The 22,545-nt window shown below is 37.5% G+C and overlaps 1 protein-coding gene across 2 annotated transcripts in view; it reads right to left on the bottom strand.

The window, feature by feature from the left end:
* Window positions 1–11,790: 11,790 nt before the first annotated feature.
* Window positions 11,791–22,545, bottom strand: part of Phf14 (PHD finger protein 14) — a 152,652-nt gene continuing 141,897 nt past the window's right edge. For both annotated transcript variants that reach the window (XM_045160141.1, XM_004671593.2), the window contains one exon: window positions 11,791–11,991. In XM_045160141.1, coding sequence (XP_045016076.1) covers window positions 11,917–11,991 — 75 coding nt within the window. In that variant the 3' untranslated portion in view covers window positions 11,791–11,916. The remainder of the gene's footprint in view (window positions 11,992–22,545) is intronic.

The raw sequence follows: 22,545 nt of genomic DNA, 5'->3' as shown, positions 1-22,545 counted from the left end.
GTTTCTCTCTCTCTCTCAAATAAATAAATAAAAATAAAAAGGAAAGAAAGTTACTGTGAAGATAGGAGTGGTGTTGTATGCCTTTAAAAAAAAAAAGAGGGCTGGAGAGATGGCTTAGCGGTTAAGTGCTTGCCTGTGAAGCCTAAGGACCCTGGTTCGAGGCTCGGTTCCCCAGGTCCCACATTAGCCAGATGCACAAGGGGGCGCACGCGTCTGGAGTTCGTTTGCAGAGGCTGGAAGCCCTGGCGCGGCCATTCTCTCTCTCCCTCTATCTGTCTTTCTCTCTGTGCTTGTCGCTCTCAAATAAATAAATAAATAAATAATTAAAAGAAAAAAGAAAAAAAAAAGAAAGAAAGGCAAACAAGTGGGATTTCTGATTTTGCTAGTAATTGGAGAGTGGCATTGCTGAGATGAATAGGAAAGCATAGCTGGGCAGCAGACAGGCCCCAAAGAAACAAGGGCTCCATCAGCTATTTGAGTATGAGGCAGCAGACCATGTGGAAGAGTCAAGGGTGCAGGATTTCTTTTCTTACTAGGCAGTATTCCATTGTATGAATATCCTGGCATGTGTCTAGTCGCCAGTTGAGGGACAGTCTAGCTGTTTTCAGGTTGGAATTACTATGGGGCTGCACAAACATGAGAGTGGAATAGCTGAGGATCTGTGGTCCACACAGTTGACAAAATAGATTTCCTAAAATGCAAATCTGATCTCATATTCGCCTGATTGAAATTCCTCACTGCTTCCTTATTGCCGACAACTGTGACGCTGTGCCATGACTGCACATTAGAATCACCTGCAGCTGTACAAGGGGCTGTCGCTCAGGCCACCTGCAGAGACTCTGGTTTAATTGACCAGAGGATGGAGCTTGAGAACCAGTTTTTAAAATGCTTCCCATGTTCTTTGAAATTTTAGGGATTTAATCTCTTTTTCAGACAGCATTATTAAAATGCAATTCATATACCACACAATTTGCCCATTTAAATTGCATGATTCAATAGTTCTTTAGTATATCCCATCACTGACTTTTTAAAATTGGGGTGATACAATGTAACATCAAATGTGCTATCTTAACCATTTTGTGTATAGAACTCCATGGCATTACACTCACAATACTTTATCTCCATGTCAGCTGTTTCTTCAGCTCCACATGATTTTTAATATACATCCCATTCTACAGAAATAATCTAAGCGCCTTGACAAGCCCAAAACCTTTCAGGGGGAAGTCTCTCTGTCATACGCTGAGCAATTCTGGTCCTGTGTTTTCTTGGACTCCTCATAGGTGAAATCATCTTTAGTATTTGAGAACTTTTCCCATTTTATCTCCCTGAAACACTGCTCACACTACCACTTCTGATAAAATCCCATGCCTTCAAAGCTGGACTCAGGTAATGTTTCTGTGGAGTGTCTTCCCCAAACTTATTTAGTCTGTGTCCCAGTCTGTGTTCTGTAGCCACATTTATCAGCTTTTTCTGGAAGCACTTAATCATGACAGCTCTCCCTTCCTTTATCTGCCTGCATTGCACTAAGCTGTTGGAGGGTGGAGGCAGCACATCACAGAGTGTGTGGCTCACAGGATGGGCTGTTTGATGAATGAACAGAGAAACAGTTATCCGTAGCCATGCAGAAGGTTGCAACAATGAATAGTATAATTGGGGGAGCAGGAGTAAAGCCTAGAGGCCCTGTGAGAGCATAGATACACAGGAAAATGCTTCAGTAAAGAAACTGCAGTCAGTAGAGCCTATAAAAAAGGGCCTTCCTTAAGTATGTCAGATGGGACAGATGCATGTGGTTAAGTGGTATATTTTACATACATATATAATTTATAAAATCTTATTTTATTTTATTAAAATCCTACTTGATTTTGAATAAGCCTGGTCACCCCTTCTCTGTGATTTGTCTTTGGATTCTAGACCATTTGAGATGCACACAGAGAAGCCAATGGACATTTAAAATGGAAAATAAGCCTAGTACTATTAGAGGGGACTATACTTAAAAATTGGCTTTTTATGCACCTTGGGCACTCAGCCTGGGTTTATTCAGCAGATTGGTTCTCCTGGGTTCACATATGAAGTTGTCCAGTGGCAGAGGAGTAAAGAGTGGGCTTATAAGCATGATCAATGATCAACAGAACCAATGAATGCAGCTACAAACAGCAAAGAGAGGTAGGAAGAGCCCCCCCCCCCCCCTCAGATGTTCCCTCAGTCAGCAGGAGTTCTGAAGTGTGTAAAGACATTCCTGTGCAAGGCAGAAGCAGGTAACAAAGACAGTGCTCTTCAACCTATTGTGCTGGGAAATCTGGTGTCTGCATGATGAAAAAAGAAAGCTGGGTCTTTACCATACACTATAGATAAACTAACTCAAAATTGATGAAATATCTGAGCATTAATTGCAAAAAGAAAACACAGGGGATGGGTTGAGTGGTCTCTTGAGTGTGACATTAAAAGTATAAGCAATATAAAGGAGAAATGGTTCTACACCAGACACAACAGAGCAGCAAGAGAAACAAGATTAAAAAGTGATCTGAAGAATGGGATGGAATATTTGGAAACTGCATGCCTGAGAAGGAGTTAACATCATGAATATGTAAAAAACACCAACCCAACAACCAACAAAGAACTCATATACGCTCATGTGCCACAGAGCAGTGCATAGTGCTCCTATGAGATCATCTTGCCGCATGATGTCATAGCCCTTGTAGCTTGTGCGTTTATATTCTGATGTCTGTACAACAAAGAAATCATGTAAGCATGCATTTATCAAAAAAAAATATGTGTTGTTAGGTGGTATATAGCTGCAACCCAGTTAAAAATGGAGTAAGACTTGAGTAGACAGTTCTCTAGAAGAAATGCCCAAAAGCATATTAAAAATTCTGCATAGTCCCTAATATTTGAGTATCATAAATCAAAACTAAAATAAGATATTACATACTCTTTGGCCACTCTCACTTCCTCAAAAAAAAAAAAAAAAACATAAGGATGCATGCAGAGAGATTGAGACTTTAAATTTTTATGCACAGTTGTTGGAGAAGATAAAATAATGTATCTGCTTTTGACAATTGTAAGGTTTGTCAAAAACATTTTTTTAAAGAGCCAGGTATGGTAGCATATACTAAGGCAAGCGGAGCATGAGTTCAAGGCTAGCCTGGGATATATAGTGAGATTCTACCTCAAAAACACAGAAAGGAAACAAACAAAGCAACAACAAAACAAACAGAATTACTAGACGATCAGTCCTGACACTTCTAGTACAAAATAAGCTCTTGAGAAGACTTCACACACTTAGGTTCATTGCAGCATTATAGCCAAAATATGGAAAGTAAACTACATATCCATTGATAAATGAATAGTTTGCTGTATACACAATGGAATATTGAGAACTCAACCTTTTAGTCCAACTTTGAGGATATAGGATACTATGGTACTAGTTTGATTTGGGTTCAGATTTGTATCCCCCCTTTCCCTGCCCCCAAGCTCTACCCTCCCCAGTGCCCAAGGAAACACAAGAAATAGTGAAGTTAGGCTGGCCAATTCAAATCCTATGTTCTTGGAAGTTATGTTATACATTAAAATATTTCTGGATAAGGGGAAACATTCAAACAAGCTTTCCAATAACTACTAAGAAAAGGAATTGAGGTATATTTCATACTCTGTGTTAGTGTTTTCTCCCTTGTCAGGCACGCAGCTGAGACTACTGTACCTTTCTCGTCTTTTCCTGTATGTTGCTTTGGAAATGTGTGACTCCTTTCTCACCATGGATGAATGTGATGCAGTGAGCAGAGGTAGAACCAATCAAATGTCAGTTGATTGTTGATTTGCTCGATCTTCCCCTCCATACCCTTTATCACTCTCTTCAAGGATCACTAAATGGGGAAGTTACAATAGGAACATATAACAGCTTACCAGGAATTTCATGCTATTGCTGGTATCACTTAATGTCCTCTCCAGAAAACAGAGCTGTGGACTCCACATCAAATTCACCATGGAGAGACATTCATCACCTGCTATGATGCTCAGGATGGTATGACATAGAAGGAGAATTGCTCAGTGAGACAGAACCAAAGAACTGCTCAAAAGACTCTTGACAGCAAAGTGGGGAGTAAAGATCTGTGGTTTATGCCACTGAGATTTGAGGAAATATTTTTACAACGCATTCTGATCTAGATTGGCTAATCACTCATGATGAATGCACTCGCCATATGCATTCAGTGTTTTCTTGTGATATAACTACCAGGAGGACATGGAGGTCTGAGGGAGTTTCTGGGTCTTCAGGGGAGGGAAGGAAAGTCTGATTTAACAGGGATTCTGTGAAAGATGCAGATATAAAGGGTTTGAGCAGAAGGAAAGGTAGGATAAAGTGGAATGAAGGGACAAAGAACACCCACCTTAGATGTGTCTAGGGACTCGAGGAGAACAGCCTACCCAGACGTTTCCATAAGATATTCCTGATTATCAGAATTACATATAATCAAATGTAAAACTCAAATCATGTATGCCAAAACAATCTCCAACCAAAAATAAAAATCTATTCTCTCAGAGAATCATAACCCTAAACAGATGTTCCATTTGCTAATTTAATTTTTACTAACAAGAGAACATTTTTGAAGACATTGATAAATGTACCAGTTTGGTCCCTTTTTAGTATAATTAGACATCTCAGTTCAACAATGCTCTGGAGGTTGAAATGTGTTCTTCATGATTTACTGTTCTGATTGCTTCTATTTTTTTCTGCCTGAGGTGCAAAAACACAAGTATGAACTGAGAGTCTGTGTCATATCTGCTTTTTATACAATCATCAGTTAAAAAAATAAAAACAAGTATCTTTTTTTTGACTCACTAAAGATGTAGTCTGGAATGCATAAAACATAACATACTGCTACTAATCTTTCATTATTAACCTGACTGTCAAATATAACAAAATATGTCAAAATAAAACATAAATTTTTCATAGAAAAAAATATATATAATGTCCAATCACAAATGAATTACTAGTCAGCAAAACCATGTTAGAAAATATTGCCACGGATGGGCTGGATAGATGGCTCAACAGTTAAGACACTTGCCCATAAAGCCTAACGACTTGAGTTTGATTTCCCAGTACCCATGTAAAGCCAGATGTACAAAGTGGCACAAGCATCTGGAGTTGTTTGCAAGGGCTAGAGCCCTGGCATGACCATACTCTTTGTCCCTCTCTCTGTGCTGGGTGTGGTGGTGCCCACCTTTAATCCCAGTATATCGGAGACAGAGGTAGGATGACCACTGTGAGTTCAAGGACAGCCTAAGACTACATAGTGCATTACTCCAGGTCAAACAGGGCTTTAGTGAGACCCTACCTTGAAAAAACAGAAAAAAAAAAGTATACCATGGATATCCAAAGAAAAAGGTTAATCACTGTTAGAAAACAGTAGAAGGTTGGGTCATAAACTTATAGATAAAACACCTTTAAATTTGTTCACATTTAAGGGTAGAGCTTATTGAAGTAGATTCCTTTACCACAGAATTCCATTGGCTAAACCAAATATATGTACATAGATACATACATATATATGGCAACACAAATTTGCAAATAGGTTTCCTTCTTCAAAGCACTTTACCATATGTTAGTTCATCAAGCAACCTTGAGTGACAGACTCTGCAGAGGTGCTTGCCTCTTTCTGATCACTTGTCCTACTTAATGAGCTGCCTAGCCCATTGCTCAGAAATCTGAATGTTCTGAAAGAGCTTATCTACTTCAAAAGCAACAGTAATCTTGTATCACTTTCAGATTCATATTCTGTTAAAATAATATACTTGGAACTGATCACATTCTCTGTTCTTTAGGTATCAACAAAGAAAACTACCATCATCAGACTTACACAGGCATCTTGTTCAATTATCGATTATTTCTGGAAACTGTATCTTTGGAATGTTTGTGGCTTGAATGACAAAAAAGTATGAAAATGGCAATTCTTTTTATTCTACTGACAGTATCAATATGGTCAGAGGATCTTTTTCTAGAGTAAGATATTTAGCATGCTGTAGGTGTAAACGAAAGGCATTACCAAATAAAAAAGCAAATCTCACAAACATTACTGTGAAGTTGGCTGTGTTATTGTGAGCCTAATGAAATCTAGTGCACACAAGAACACATAGGTATCATGCTGGGAAGCCAATGATCTAGCTCTCATCTTGACTGCAGGCAAAGAATATCTCATCAGAACTGTAAATTTCATGAGTGTGTTCCTAAATTTGAAGCCCTTAAGGAAAATGGCTTCATGGCTCAATGGTTTTAAAGGGCTGTTCTTATTTGGCTTTGTAACTAGGAAATTAATAGTTCTTCTAAAACAAATCAGAATCATGCCACAGTTGCCTGTGTTTTCATGCTGTTGCTGTTAGCACTTAACGTCCTCTTCAGATAACAGAGTCATAGACGCCACATTGAATTCACCATGGGGAGACATTTGTCACCTGCTAGGATGCTCAGGATGGTCTGGGATAGGAGGAAATTTGCTCATTCATGGCTGGGTAAAAATTGTTTTCTTGAGGTAATGTGAAATGGAGTAGTTTTCTAATCAACTTTCACTGTTCAAAGTGAATCTTATTTAGCCTAATATCACAAGTAGGTTTCCTCAGTCCCAGGCACTATCAGAACTCAAATCACAGAAACATCTAACTGCCTTAGGAACCCCAGGCATTGGGGAAATGTCAAAGCAATTCATTTACTTCTTTTTCAATATATTTTGGATTCTATTTGATGAAGCCATGTGAAACTTTTACAAGAAAAGGTCTCCTTGTTTGTGTGTGCATGTGTGTTGTACATATTAAATTTAAGGAGCAACCTCTTGTTGCATCTTGGAAAAACAAGATAAACTGTAAAGGATATAGGAGAATGCAGATATATTAAATGTTTTCAATTGCTTAAGCTTAGAGGAAAATCATTAGTGATTATTTCACAGACAGAATACACAGGCACAAAATGATCTCAATTTGGACTAGGCATATTTCAAGTGTTCAATAAGCAAGAATGACCAATGACTATTGGATTAGGTATTCTAAAAAGAGACTTTAGTAAATACAGAGTCACAACTTGTTTTAATTTGCCTTTTCCTGATGACTAATATGTTCTTGTGTGTCTGTTGGCCATTGGTATATTTCCTATTATGTCTGTTCAAATGTCCATTCATAGGCAGATGAATTTATAACTGTAAATTCACATGATAAAAACAAACACAAAGAAGGTAGATCAGTGGCTGAATAAGGATGTGTGATTGAAATATGGTGAGAAAGAACACCTTGAGTAATGTAAAAATTCTTTTATCTTGCTTGAAGTGGACGCTACATGGTGTGATGGCTAATCTTGACTGTCAACTTGACTGGGGTCTGGAATTACCTAGGAGACACACACACTTCTGGAAAAAAAAAAAAATGAGTTGAGGAGTGCCTTGCCAAGTATATGGCCATTCCAAATGGTGGCCCAGAGAGGAAGAGGTCTAAGGAAGAAGCAGTGTCCCCTGCCTGCTTTTGCTTCTTCCCAAGTGTGACTATCACTGTTGCAGTCATCCTCTGCTGACATCAGTCTCTAGCTTCTCCAGTCTTCCAACATGGACTGAAAACTGATAGCTCTCTAGGGATCTTCAAGGCCTCCCACTTTGGTTTGGGACTGCTGAGGCATCCAGCATTAAGGACCAAGTAGCAAATGTTCAGGGTCTCCACTTTGCAGATAGCCACTATTGCACTATCAGTCCCCTAAACTATAAGCTAAAGCCAGCCTAACAATCCCTCTTTCATAATCTATCTATCTATCTATCTATCTATCTATCTATCTATCTATCTATCTATCTATCTATCAATCAACACTACCCATCTATCTGCTTTGTCAAGATTTATTGCACACTTAAAATTTGTACATTTTAGTCTAGTCTATTATACACCCACACACTCCTCCTTAGGGTTGGGATTTTGCTCCAGTATTCCTTAACATACTCAGGAAAGCTAGGAAGAGAACCTTAATCTAGAAATTCTCCTTAGACCAAACTGAGAAAATAGATTATTATGTTTTACAACACATAGCCTTGGAATTTTGTTATGGCAACCTGTGCTAATATGTAATATATATGTATATGTATGTATGTATGTATGTATGTATGTGTGTGTATGTATGTATATGTATATATATATATATATATATATATATATATATATATATGTTATATGGTGTGAAAATATGTAACATGCATACTTTGATTCAAATAAAGTATCCTTGGGCTGGAGAGATGGCTTAGCGGTTAAGCGCTTGCCTGTGAAGCCTAAGGACCCCGGTTCGAGGCTCGGTTCCCCAGGTCCCACGTTAGCCAGATGCACAAGGGGGCGCATGCGTCTGGAGTTCGTTTGCAGAGGCTGGAAGCCCTGGCGCGCCCATTCTCTCTCTCTCCCTCCATCTGTCCTTCTCTCTGTGTCTGTTGCTCTCAAAGAAATAAAATTAAAAAAAAAAAAAGTATCCTAATGAGAGTTGTAATGGTCATGTAGCACTCACTGTAAGACTGACAGGTAGCTCTAAAATTTTGAATAATTCATACACAGGGATTTTGCATTAATAACACTATCCTCAAGTAAGGGGCATTTATTTTCAAAAACCTGTTTTAAAAAGGCAACTTAAAGGATTTTGATTGGTTAAAGATACTGATTAAACACAAATACTTAAACTGCCCAGAGTGGTTGAGGGTCACTGTGCTTGTCACATTTCATAGCTCATTTTCGAAATCTAAGAATCAATAGAACAAATGACAGCATATCAAAACCTGAATAAACAGTTCATGAAGAAGTGGCCATAGTTTTCTTGGAAAGTCACAGAGAAACAATAGGTGATGTTCCTGTACTTGTTCCATTACCAGGAGGACTTTGTGTTTTGGAAAGAAGTTTGAACCCAAGTTTTAAAAATAAATTAAGGTGTAGCCACAAATTTGGAGAACTAAAGGAGAGGCAGAGGGAAACTGATGAGGTACTTGGGGTGGGAAACACTAATCTAGACCCAAACGGCAATGGTACCATAAAATTCTACTTCCTAAAAGGCAGACCAAATGGCTGAACCTTCACCAGGCCCTTAACGGGAAACACCTGAACCACAAGACACTGGAGAGGGTACGATCAAGTCTAACCTAAATCTTCCCTCCCTCCCTCTCTCCCTCGTCTAACTCTTGTATATTAGTTATCGTTTTCCTTATTTTCTTAGAGGGCACTGACCTATAACTCCCAGTACCAGCATGGGGCTATCATCCACAATGAGCTTTTGATCAGAGAGACCTACAAAGTTTCCTAAAAGAATGACAGATTTCTGTCAGAGTACTTGATGACCCACCAAAGGTTAGTGTTAAGACCCTACTGCTGAAGACACTATATGCAGATGACACGTAAAATGGAATGGCATGGCTGGAAGCTAGGAGAGAGTCAGTCCCCAGACAGTCAGCATATCTAGTGCCAGAAGGTGGTACATGGGCGGCTGGGGGAAATTACCAATATCTGTCCAACCAACTCACGGTCTAAACTACTTAGCAGCAAATAACATGTTGTGATGCCCACACAACTGCAATAGTGGCACACAGCCATGGTGAGGAACCAAACTGCTCTTGCTTTGGCTAACTGATCCCCTCCGTGGTATGGGACCCACAGCTGGAGCTGGGACACAAGTGAGAACCATATCCAAACATAAGCCCACTCTCCAATATCAAGCTACCATAAATCATGGGCTACAAGAGGGCCTACACCTATTAAACTCTCTATCATTTTTTAAGGGTTATCTCATTTGTCCTGGTGCTAACTTACTCTCTGTTGGGAGAATCTGCTTCTCTTTTACAGATAGATGTAGATCCTAAGGAGAGAGCCACCCCATCATACCTCAAAAGGGCCCCAGCTGAAACTAAGGAAAATTGGCGAAACAAGCAAGGGTGCTGTTTTCCTGATGAATCGGATATCAGCACAAGGGGGAAGGAAACCAACACAGAGAAAAATCAACTCCTACCAAATCAGAGAGCCAGAGCCTCAGAAGCCCCCAACACCTCATCACTGAAGCAGACCAAAAATGAACCCAACCTGGCTCAGGGAAATTTTGCAGAAGAGGTGGCAGAAGGAATGTCAGAGCCACATGTTGGGTCATGATATGCAGAGACATTTATCGTACCAGTAACTGTGGGCTAACTCCACAATGCATGATCCATATACCTCACCAAGGAGGGGCCAATGGGGAGGGGCTAGGTCATGGATGAGCCTAATAATGGTACCAAACTGCCTGTATTTGCTGAATACAAAACTAATAAAAAAATTAAAAATTAAAAAAAATGACCAAAAAAAAAAAAAAAGAGCATGGACATTTTTAGAGAGGATAAGGGATCACTACACAATAAGTGATTAGTTTAGGTTAAGACTGTTTGTGTTTGAACTTGGGCTTTGCAAAGTACCAACAATATTAAGTAACTTTAATCCACTTATTTCCATGCTTCACTTTGATCATTGCTTAACTGGGAAAAGTAACAGTATCAAATCTTACACATTCGTAGGCACAATTACATGGCATATATATGCTAAACATTACACCCAGTACCTGGAATATGTCAGTTCTATGAGTCATGTATTATTGCTTTTTCCAAAAGTGACATTTACTGATATAATATCAATCTGTCTAAATGTGGGTATTTTGAAATAGATCCATATTTCAGGGCAATGCCACATTAATGTTCTCATAGTTGACTGCAAAGGTCCTGCATAGACTCTAAGCTGTCCTCCTAGGTGTTTCTTTCAGCTCAGTCTATGCTCCATCACCCATCCAAGGAGTCTGTTTCATGAGCTGTAGTTGTTTTCCCAGTCTTCAGTTATTAGAGGCTATCTATCCTTCAATGAATTTCCTATTTTATGTACCTGAAGCTTTTCTCCATTTCAGGCGACTGTATCAAAACTACCGGCATGTCTTCCTGTCACACAGTTATACATTTATTGAGCTTGTCAGATGCATGTGATAAAAATACAGCTCAAGGGCAAATATACGGTTCCATTCTCACAAAGAGGAAGCTGTATGCTGGCATTCACTTACAAGCCTCCCAAAGTTCTGCCTCTCATTTTACACAACTCAATATTATCAAACAAAGACATCTGCCAGAAATATTTGGCTCTGCAAACAGTAAAGGAGATTCACTGCTCTGCTGTAGTTGGCAAATGACAGTTTAGAAATTAGAGGCAGGGAGGATAAAATAGCTGGTTATTGAGAACTTGAATACAGTTAAGAGTCAAGCAGCACTCTGGAAAATTCCTAAGCCAAAGAAAGCGCATTCATAAACTGTGCCTTGAAGTACCTGTAAAGAGTATATACAGGGTTTTGTACTTGGGTCCTTGGTAAATATTTCATAAATTAAAAAAAATCATGGTACTACCTCTGCCCATATAGACTGCATCATTATCACTATTTCTCACCTTCCCCTACAACTCTAGAGTATTGTGTGTCATGCTAATGAAGTCAGAAAATGGTGCTCATACTGTGGCTCATGGGGGGTTTTAAGTACTTTCACTTTTTCACTTTTGAGCTATGTTGCTTTTTCTTTAAACTGATAACTAGAATTCTTGTGAAAACCTTGAGTGTTACAACCAAGATTAAAGACTCAAGAGTGTTCCCTTAGGTCATCTGGTGTGTTTATACAGATGGTTACTGAAATCTTATCTAGGTTCTCAGTGTCAGTGAAGAATTGTTCCCCCTTTAAAAGCACTTAAATGGCCCAGTTTTTAAATCAATGTTGAATGGTACTACCAAAGATACAAATTCCAAACACAAGCTCCTATTTCAAGGATTTATTGAGAACATTTTTGCAAATTAGATTGTACAATTTAACATTTTACAAATTAGAAATTTCATCTGCTATTACATGAGTTGCAAACTTTTCTAAATATTACAGAAATCCTTCATTTCTTTGGAGTTTTCTGTTCCATACTGAGCTCTGGAGATATATTTTTCCTTTCAGCATCAATTTCATCTTCCTGCAAAATAAAATTTTGGAAACATTAAATCATAAACTCTAAAGAAGTTTTTCAGCAATACTTAACACATTTTTCATTGCACTTAATCTGTAAAACAATAAACTATTCTGATTCTAGTAATCTTAAAGAAAATATCATAAGCATACAGGGTAAAATAACATTTTACTACATTTTATGCTGCTTTCTACTACATGCTGACTAAAATTTTCTGTATGTTTTCAAAAGCAACATTTTTTTTTTTTTTAACCAAGTCCTAAGAACTAGCTTTAAAAGCACCTAGTACTGAAGTGTTCCTGTAGGAGTGAAGCAGATATTTTTACTTCACTCTAATATAAAACAATAAATTTAACTTGAAGACACTTATGTGCTCCAGCATGGCATTCTGGTCCCATCTAGCATACTTTCTTGACAGATCTGTCAATTTTCCAATTACTTGTACCACCATATGTTATCTGAAGATCAGCCAGGTCTAAAATAGGAAACATGGGCATGTCAGGCTGTGGAATGCTTACAATCTTCTACAGTTTTGATTCTAAGTGGTGTCCTCATAATTCACATCAGGTTCCTGTATAACATGGTGAATAAATGAAGTGACATCATAATGTCTGCTTCCATAGGAATGAAATGTATCTTGTGTTTAATATTAAGTGTGACCTTCAAAGTATAAATAATGTGTCTAGACAAATACTTCATCTTACAATTTGTAACCTATCTCATTATACATATGCCTTCAACAATGTCCAAGTACAAATAGTCTTGCTTTCCTGTTACTTCTGATTTATCACATCTGTTTTTTATTCTTATTACCCAAAATAAAAGGCATTTTCTCACTCTGCCGGGTTACCAAAGCCATTCAGCAATTTCTTGCATATCTTAAACATCAGTAATCATGACAGTATAACCAAATATATTACCTTCTACCTTCATATTTTACAAAAACATATTTAACTGAATTAAATGATAACTTTTGAGTTCTGCTTAGAGAACTGCCTTTATCAAGCCAATGCAAATAAAAAAAAAATGTGTCACTACTCATGTTGAAAAAACAACAATAACACAACCCTTGCCTATGATCAGTTTGGTGGAGAATGCTTTCTTAATAGGTTTTGTCTCTCTATACTCAACAGTGCTTGTGATTTAGGTTTTAACATCAGGAAACTAATTATCAATATTATCAACAAACATGAACCATTACAGATGCATGAGACATCAGAGATAAGAGGTTTTTAAAAAAGATTTTATTTTTATTTATTTATTTGAGACAGAGAGAAAGAGAGAAATGGGCGCGCCAGTGCCTCCAACCACTGCAGTCAAACTCCAGACGCACATGCCACCATGTGCATCTGGCTTATGTGGGACCTGGAGAATTGAACCTAGGTCCTTAGGCTTTGCAGGCCATGTGCCTTAACCACAAAGCCACCTCTCCAGCCCCCAGAGTCAAGAGTTTTGAATATCCTTTTGGCAATGTAGCTTTGTATGTGTCAACCAGGTCTAAATTATCAACACATATCCTTTAAATTGTAGGGAACAAATGAAGCTTTTATCATATAACAGTCTACTAAGTTTGAACATAGTGTAACTTATTAGTTCAACAAACTACTAACAATTTTCTCTAGCAACCATCTTGGCAGAAATATGAGCGTGATGACTAGAAAACTTGTATGCCTTCACATTTGGCCATGAATATAAGCTATAGGGTCACACTGCTAAATGAAACAAAACTTTGCAACCAATTAACTTAGATACAGTTTATTTTAACTTAGATATAGTTTATTTTATACGTAAGAGAAATGAAAACATTCAATAATATAATGACATTCTTAAAATTTCTTAATAAGGATGGTGTACAAGTATATGCTTCTTTGAGAACTACGTCTTCTAAGGACTGATCTGCAACAGTTCTATGCCATTATGCTGAGGGCTTACCTTAAAATATTTTGCCTTTACATGCTTTTAAGTAACTTGTATAGCTAATAAGAGCCAGACTATTTGTTATTTTCTACAAGTTTAGTTGTGATTCAGATGTAGGAAAGTATCATGGAGGGGTTAAAAGGAATCAAGTCTGACTTCTAGAACAGAACACTGAAATGGATCCAGTAAAGCTCAAGGGGGATTATTTTTGGTAGTATGTGTGTATGTTTAACATAGCATGTCAAGTTTTATAGAACTATAAATGCAGTTTGAAAATAACCATCAAAGTCCGTTGGGCAGCAAATCATATACCAATTCACAACTGGTTGTAAAATGACACTGCAAAGAAATGATGTTTTGCACCAAAGCATTTCTTTACCACTGGATCTCTTCTGATACATAGAAAGACTGTTTTACTCTTTGTTCTTATAGGACATCTGTTTGTTTCCTAATGAAAGAAGACCCTGGCTACACAAAGCATTTTCTTACTGATAGTCCTGACAAATTTGACATTTGTTTTAAGAAATTCTAATGGTGCAACCAGCAAAAACACATACCCTGTGAGAGCATAGGAAAGCAGAGAGGTGTGCCTCTCAACATCAATCCAAACTCCAGAAAACATATGTAAATTGTAACAACTTCATAAATCTGTTGGTTAGATGTGGAATTTCAAACATACACCCCTGGTTTAATAGCATTTTTTGGTGTTTTATTTTTATTTTCTTTTTATATCAACTGGATGGCAGTGAGAAGAATGATCATTTCTAGTCACATATACAACCTGTAGTAATGGTTTCATAGTCAAGGTGACAGTATAAGACTAAAAGAGTAATTCTAATAGAGGTAAGTAAACCTAAGGTTATGTTTATCAAACGTATATCCGTCTTACCACTATTTAACACATGCAAACTTCTCCAAAAACATTATTCAGCTTTTTTTTTTTTTATTAACGTGAGAGTGAGAATGAGGGCAGGGAGAAGTCCCACCAGGGCCTCCAGCCACTGCAATCAAACTCCAGACATCTACGACTCCTTTGTGTGCATATGTGACTGTGCATTTTTGTTACTTTGTGCATCTGGCTTATGTGGAATCTGGAGAGTTGACATGAGTCCTTAGGCTTTGTGGGCAAGTGCCTTAAGCACTAAGCCATCTCTCCAGTCCCATTATTCAGCTTTTATAACCAGACTGGAATTGCAAAATCCCTCTATTTTTTATTTATAATTTTGTTCTCATAAAAGTTCAAAGAATTAATGTCAATTAATGAAAATTACTCCAAGTAATGGTCAATTACTTAGTAACTGGAGAGTTTTCTTGGTTCAGGTAGCATGTTCATTCAAAGATGACAATACGTTCAGCTGGTAAGCTATGGTTGGATTATAAAAAAGAACAGTGTCCCTTGATCTTTCTTTACAGAGGTTAGTATCTGCCACCCTAACCACATGATCAGGGTTAATATCACCACGAGTACATAGTACCACCACATGACACCATGCACTAGAAGGGCCCATGACCTTTCCTCAAGCTGGTCATAATAAAACAACTGATTTCCCTAGACAAGATAACTGAACACAACTGAACAGTAGCCACCCAAAGTGTTAAGTCATGAATGACAAACTGAAACTATCACAAACTGAAGAGACTAAGCTAACAAGACAACTTAATTGAGTGTAGAAACCTGGACCATAAACAGAATAATTAATGGGAAAACTGGCAAAATCTTAAAATGGTCCATAAAGTAGCAGAATCACTTTGGGGTTAATTTCTTGGGTCTAGTAACTGTTGTAATGGTTATGCAAAATGTTACAATGACAAAAACTGCATGAAGGGCACTCAAAATTCTCTGTGCAGTTTTTGGACGTTTTCTGTAACTTTAAATTTACTTCAAAATAGGCACACAGAGCTGGAGAGATTGCTTAGCAGTTAAGGCACGTGTCTGCAAAGCCTAAGGATCCAGGTTCAAGACTCTAGAACTCACGTAAACCAGATGCAGGTGACACATGGGTCTGGAGTTCATTTGCAGTGGCTAGAGGCCCTGACATGCCCATATTCTCATTCTCTCTCAAAATCAGTAAATAAATATTAAAAAAAAATAGAAACACAAAATGGCAACTGAATACAAGTATTCTAAATCTTAATTTCAATTACTGTAAATAATATGTATGCACAAAGATTTTAAAAGGAAAAACCTCAAGGTGTATAGTCCTATAGTCCTACACTGAAATAAACAGATAAAATAAATTGTTCCCGTCTCATCAGTGTGCTTAGTACAAATTTTAATTCCTTTCGTAAGGACCTAAATGCTAAGTGGCACTGACTTTCAAAAAAGAAAAAAAAAATCCTTGCATTTCTGTCCTTTCTTACTTTTCTACAAGGTTACTTTTTACAAGTAGGAAACATCTTGTCTTGCATTAAATACCTTTACAATGTGGTAATACAAACAAGTTCCAGAAATAAGTAATAATGGGAACCCATGTTGCACCAACTTCCCAATCATGCTATTCAGAGAGAAGACTCACATGCTACAACAGAGACAGAAAGACAGAGGTGCTCATAACCAAGCATATGGTTGAGATGTTTGGTAAAACTATTGGAAAATTTAAAATATAACATCCCCTCAACTAATCAAAGGAACAATTACTGAAATTTCATTTAAATTAGCAGTCTAAATTGTCTATATGTTTTAGTAATGATTCCTTTAAAAACACAAGCTGTGTAACTTATACACACACAATCTATTGTAAACGTTGGTAGCCATAGAGAACGGGCAAAGGAAAGCAGTACATATTGTTCTAACTTGTGCTCAAAATAACCTTTTATTCGCTTAAGACATGCATCAGCTATAACTCAACAGTACTTAAGACTGTGCTTTAATACAGAATATGCTAGTGCTGCACAATGAGGAAAAATTTATCTTAATAACTGGAAAAATACTGATGATAATGAAAATGTTTAAGGCAAAATGAGCACGCTACACGCTTCAGACTAAAATTAATTAGAGTTTTTAATGTTTTACAATTCCACCATAATTCTTTAAATGGTGCATTTACTTCATAGTAATAAACACTTGGCTCATTAAGTAAAGTGCAAAATGTGTGTGATGTGCTACATTTAACAACCTTTTGCCCTTTTCCCTGTACTTCTGCATTCAGTTTTCCAATGCATTGAATAAGCAATTGAGGACCACAATTAAATTTCCTGACTTTGCATATTTGAGGTTCTTATTTCATTTAATACAAAAGGCGATTAATCTACCATTTTACAATTGAATTCCAACTTTAGTGGGCCATGGTAGATACTGAAATACACTTACAAGAAATGCTTAATTAAATTTACTGGAAAACGTGTATGATTTATTTCTTTATGACAGAAGTTGCATATTCAACTTAAAATTCTAGGAATATGTTATGAAATTAAAGTAATGTTTGATGTTCTTAATAAAACCAGCTCAAATACAAAGATGGTCAAGTAAGGAAGGGTTGGGGGTATAGCTCAGTGGCTGAGAGCTTCAGTACCATGTTGGATCTTCTGGGTTCCAGCACCTCAACAATTGATGGCAATATTTTACTTTTGTTTGCCACTTCAAACAAAAGACAGTTAATGCAATCTCCATTTATTTAATACCACAACATTATAACCTTTATTTGAAGCTGCAAATAGGACAGGAAAGGGAAAAAGTACTTCTAATTTCATGTATAAGAATACGTGAATACCCATTTTATCTACTTATTTCTGGAGTAGGCCTAGTAGAGTTACTTTGCTTTTCTAAGCCTTTAGCTATTTCTATTACTTTTTTTTTTTTTTTTTTCCTTTTGGTAGTAATTTTTGGTAGTAAGGGAGTAGGACACAGAAATTAAGAGCTTGGACCTCTGTGTGATTTGGAACCTAGATAGAATCTCTCTGGCCAGGAAAGAAAAGCCGTAAGAATTGGCACAGCCATCCCAGGAGGCACAGTGAGACAAAAGGACATGAAAACCAGTGGGCAGAAGCATGGATCTGGCCTAACAGAAAGGGAAAAGAAAAGTGGCATTAATGATGGTAACTGTGAGCTAGGGTAGACTCCTAATGACTATAAACCCAACTCTGTAAGTTTGTATCTTCTTGTAAATATAAAAACTCCACATTTCCAATATAAAACTCTAGGTATATAAGTTATGCTATTAATTTGTAAGACTAAAAATACTACCAGTAGTTGCTTGTTCCTCTGACAGATGTATTACTGTTACACTAAGCATGTCTCAAAGCCCTGAAGAAGCCTGAAGGCAGCATACTGTCTCAAGTAGACTTCTAGCACCTGGGAAACAGGCACAGGAGAGGATGCTAAAAACACATAAGAGAAACCATAGCATCTTCTATGTTCTGTTAAGATTTTTGTTGAGAATGTCTTACTTGTTCTTAACGTTTTTAAGTAGATGGACTGGCACAAAGTTAGCATGGATTACAAGGTAATAACATAAGCAAAACAAGGGGCTGGAGAGATGGCTTAGTGTTTAGGACACTTGGCTGCAAAGCCTAACAAGGTGGCACATGTGTCTGGAGTTAGTCTGTGTTGGCTGCAGGCCCTAATGTGCCCATTCTATCTGCCTCTTCCTCTCTATTCTCTCAAATAAGTACATAAAAAAAAAAATCAGATTCCATAATGGGACAACATATATCTTTTTTTTTTTTTTTCCAAATTAGGACACTAACAAGCCCCAATGGCCTTCTTAATGAGAAAAACTGGACAAAGTCCAATATATACTCATTAAAAGTTTATGATTAGGTTTTCAGTACCAGGCATGTATTCCCTCCCATAGAGTGGGACTTCAGTCCAATTAGACAGCAGTTGGTTTCCTCCAGAGCAGACATGTCTGGTACTGAAAACCTAATCAAAAGCCTATGGCAGGGGAGGTCATGAGCCTTAGGGGTATAAAACCTGCTCTTGTCCAGAAAAATGCGTATATTACTCTAACTAAATTACCCTGAAAGCACTACACTTAATGTTCATACTCATATATTAATGCTGCTCTCACTTCTGGTTAGAGAAGCTTCTCTTTTCAGATGGCAATGACCACTGGGATGACCCAAAAGGCAGCATAGTGCCAAGAAGAAGGGACGGAGGAGTATCCAGCACTGAAACATCTCACACCCTCCAAGGTTCCATTGCAGAAGAGGTGGTGGAAAGAATGAAAGAGCCAAAGGATGGGTACCCCTCCTTACATACAACTGTTCAGACAGAATTTGGTCTTGATATCCAAGACCTCACAGTGCCTAGCAATACCTACACAAGACCCTCATAATAGGAGAAAAAGATGATGGCACCAAATTAAAGAGAGGCTAATGGAGAGAGGGAAGGGGTATGACAAGAGAGCAGAGTTATGAAGGGGAAAGTGGGGGAGGGAAATACCATGGTTTATAAAGTACAGAAGTTGTCAATAAATCATATATATTAAAAAAAAGTTTATGGTATACTAAGAATACAGGACTGGAGAGATGATTTAGTGGTTAAGGCATTTGTCTGCAAAGCCAAGGGACCCAGATTCAATTCCCTAGGATCCATGTAAGCCAAATGCACAAGGTAACAAATGTGTCTAGAGTTCATTTGCAGTGGGAGGCCCTGGCATGCCATTTTCTCTCTTTCCCTCCCTCCCCCCATTATAAATGAAGATTAACAATATTTTAAAAAAAGAATACAATACACTTCTTAAAAAAAATAGCCTCTTAATACATAACCCAGGCTGGCCTTGAACTTGCAGCAATTCTGTCTCAGTTTCCTGAGGACTGGGATTTCAATGAGCTTTTTAATATGTTATTTAAAGATGTTCTTTAAAATATTCTTTTTAAAATTTTAAGTTATTTACTAGATGGCGAAAGAAGTAGGGGGACAGAGAGAGAGAGAGACAGAATAGGCAAGCCAGGGCCTCCAACTACTGCAAATGAACTCTAGACACATGTACTACCTTGTGCAGCTGGCTTATGTGGGTCCTGGGGAATCGAACCTGAGTCCTTTGGCTTTGCAGGCAACAGCCTTAATCATTAAGCCATTAGCACTCTTTAAAATATTCTAATTTAAAAATAAAAATATTCTTACATAAAGTACTTTTCATTCAGTAAATGTAACATTTCAAAAATCCCAAGCATGTTAATATTTTAATGATTCATATAAATTTCACTTAAAGAGAGTCAACTTTAAAGTTATGCTGGTTTGAGTTATTTGACCTAAATATGCATATGGAATTACATTTCTAGAAGCTTAAAAAGTTCTATGAAATCAAAATAAAACAAAAATAATGTCTGAACATGTTCAAAGTTGGCTATGTTGTTACTGAAGTTAAGAATTCCAAGCCAGATTTTTAGGCTGGCTAACAATCACTGATTAGCTCATTAAAAATTTTCAAACATATATATATTTAGTCTGACTAAAAGTTACTCAGCAATAACTAAGTTCATTATACAAACTAGGAAACCCTTACTTGCCAGCCATTATTAAATTAGTAGTAACAATAACCACAAAAACAGACTGGAGTGCCGTGGAGGCAGCACCTTCTCTAATGGATTGTGACAGCTTCGCATTTCTCCTTCCCTGGACAAGGAAGCTGACAAGGCAGTCCTTGTATTAAAGAACCTTTCTTTCCCTTAGGCCCCTGGTTTACAGAACTAAGCTCTATATATTGGCTAGAAGAATAATAATTATAATCCATGGCTCTTCTAATTGAAACCACAATGTGAAAAATATTGAAACTATCTTAGATTTCTTCTGCTAAGTCTTAATTATCTGCACATATAATTGTGTATATAACTGTAAAGCAAACAGAATATAAATAAACAGTAATAGAATAATTTAGATGTCACTTTAAAATAAATGTAAGGTATTAAAAAATAAAATGTGATATAAACCTCCCTATTAAAAACTATTTGTATTTATATATGATAACTTATTTTCACTAAACAATTTGTAACATTAAAAATTAAAATTATGAGCCGGGCATGGTGGCGCACACCTTTAATCCCAGCACTTGGGAGACAGAGATAGGAGGATCACCATGAATTCGAGGACACCCTGAGACTACATAGTGAATTCCAGGTCAGCCTGGGCCAGAGTGAGACCCTACCTTGAAAAAAAAAAACCCACAAATTAAAATACATAGTATGGGGGGGGCGGGTATTACTATGGGATAATTTTTATAATCATGGAAAATGTTAATAAAAATTGTGAAAAGATAAAAAAAAATACAGTAGCCTGATTTAAAATATCCATATTTAAAATTCTTTTAATATTGTTACTTATGAAACTGAATTAACTGCAAGTGTGTGTGTGTGTGTGTGTGTGTGTGTGTTCCTGTTGGAGTGCAGGCATGTGTATAGAAGTCAAAGGACAACCTCGAGTGTTGGTCCTTGCTTTCTACCTTGAGTATCTCGTTCACTGTGGCATTAGCCAGGCTCACTGGCCCATGAGATCCCAGGATTATTCTGTCTCCACCTCCCATCTTACTCCAATGCCCAGGGATTACAGACTTTCATGTTACTACATCCTGCTGTATGTGGGTTCTAGAGATCTGAATTAATGAAACTCATTGTTATGTTCTTGGGATTCTTGGAGTTTAAGAACCATTCAAACATGACTCACAACTATTATGGCAAATTGTACTACCATCAGTTGTTATTTTCGCTGGGGAGCAAATATTCTTAATATTGACATTTTACTTTAATGCCTTTAATTAGACATTTCAAACTAACCATTGCACGGAGAAAAACAAGTGCTTTTACTTAACAACTAATAATTTTCCACAAAAGCATTGTTTGAGCTATGAAGGAAGATATACATAAAATGTAAAAGAAATGAAAATGTTAGGCAATCAACACCTGATGAGCCATCGTTCTTTTTTGTGTGACTATTAGCCCAAAGATAGGCTTGGTCATATTGATGAAATGATTTCCTCATTTTAGAAGATTCAGAGGATATTTTTGACTCCTGTTTTAAGATAATAATATTTTTGAAATGTGGTGTATGCATTTTTATGTGTGGGCACATGTGTGTATATGTGTAGAAGCAGAAACAACCTTGGGTGGTGGTTTCTTGTTATGTCACCTACTTCTCATTGGTGTGGAGCTCACCAATTGGGATATGCTAGATAACTGGTAAGGAGGGCCAGGTATCCACCTCTTTCTGTCTCCGTGGCAATGGTATTACAGATGAATACCACCATGACCAGCAATTTTTTGTAGGCACTGCTGACTGAACTCAGGGCCTCATGCATGAAGAGCAAGTAATTTACTTATTTGAGCCAATTCCCAGCCCAAAGTGATACTAACTCTTGAAGTGACTTTCCCAGAATCCTTCTTTTCTTTCTCCCACAAAAATTGATTTAGCAATGACTGTGTGCCATGTACTAGGTAAAGTGAGGGTGGTGACAAAGTCTTCCTACTTGAGGATCTCAAGCTCCAATGTGGCTGACAGTCATGGAAATAATTATAATGCAATGAAGAGAGGATATAATAAAATAGACAAGCTTGGGCTGGAGAGATGGCTTAGCGGTTAAGCGCTTGCCTGTGAAGCCTAAGGACCCCGGTTCGAGGCTCGGTTCCCCAGGTCCCACGTTAGCCAGATGCACAAGGGGGCGCACGCGTCTGGAGTTCGTTTGCAGAGGCTGGAGGCCCTGGCGTGCC

Source organism: Jaculus jaculus, chromosome 10 (genome assembly GCF_020740685.1).
Source record: "Jaculus jaculus isolate mJacJac1 chromosome 10, mJacJac1.mat.Y.cur, whole genome shotgun sequence".
NCBI classification, from domain to species: domain Eukaryota; kingdom Metazoa; phylum Chordata; class Mammalia; order Rodentia; family Dipodidae; genus Jaculus; species Jaculus jaculus.
The sequence above is the reverse complement of the archived record's forward strand: the minus strand, read 5'-3'. Positions and strand labels throughout refer to the sequence as shown.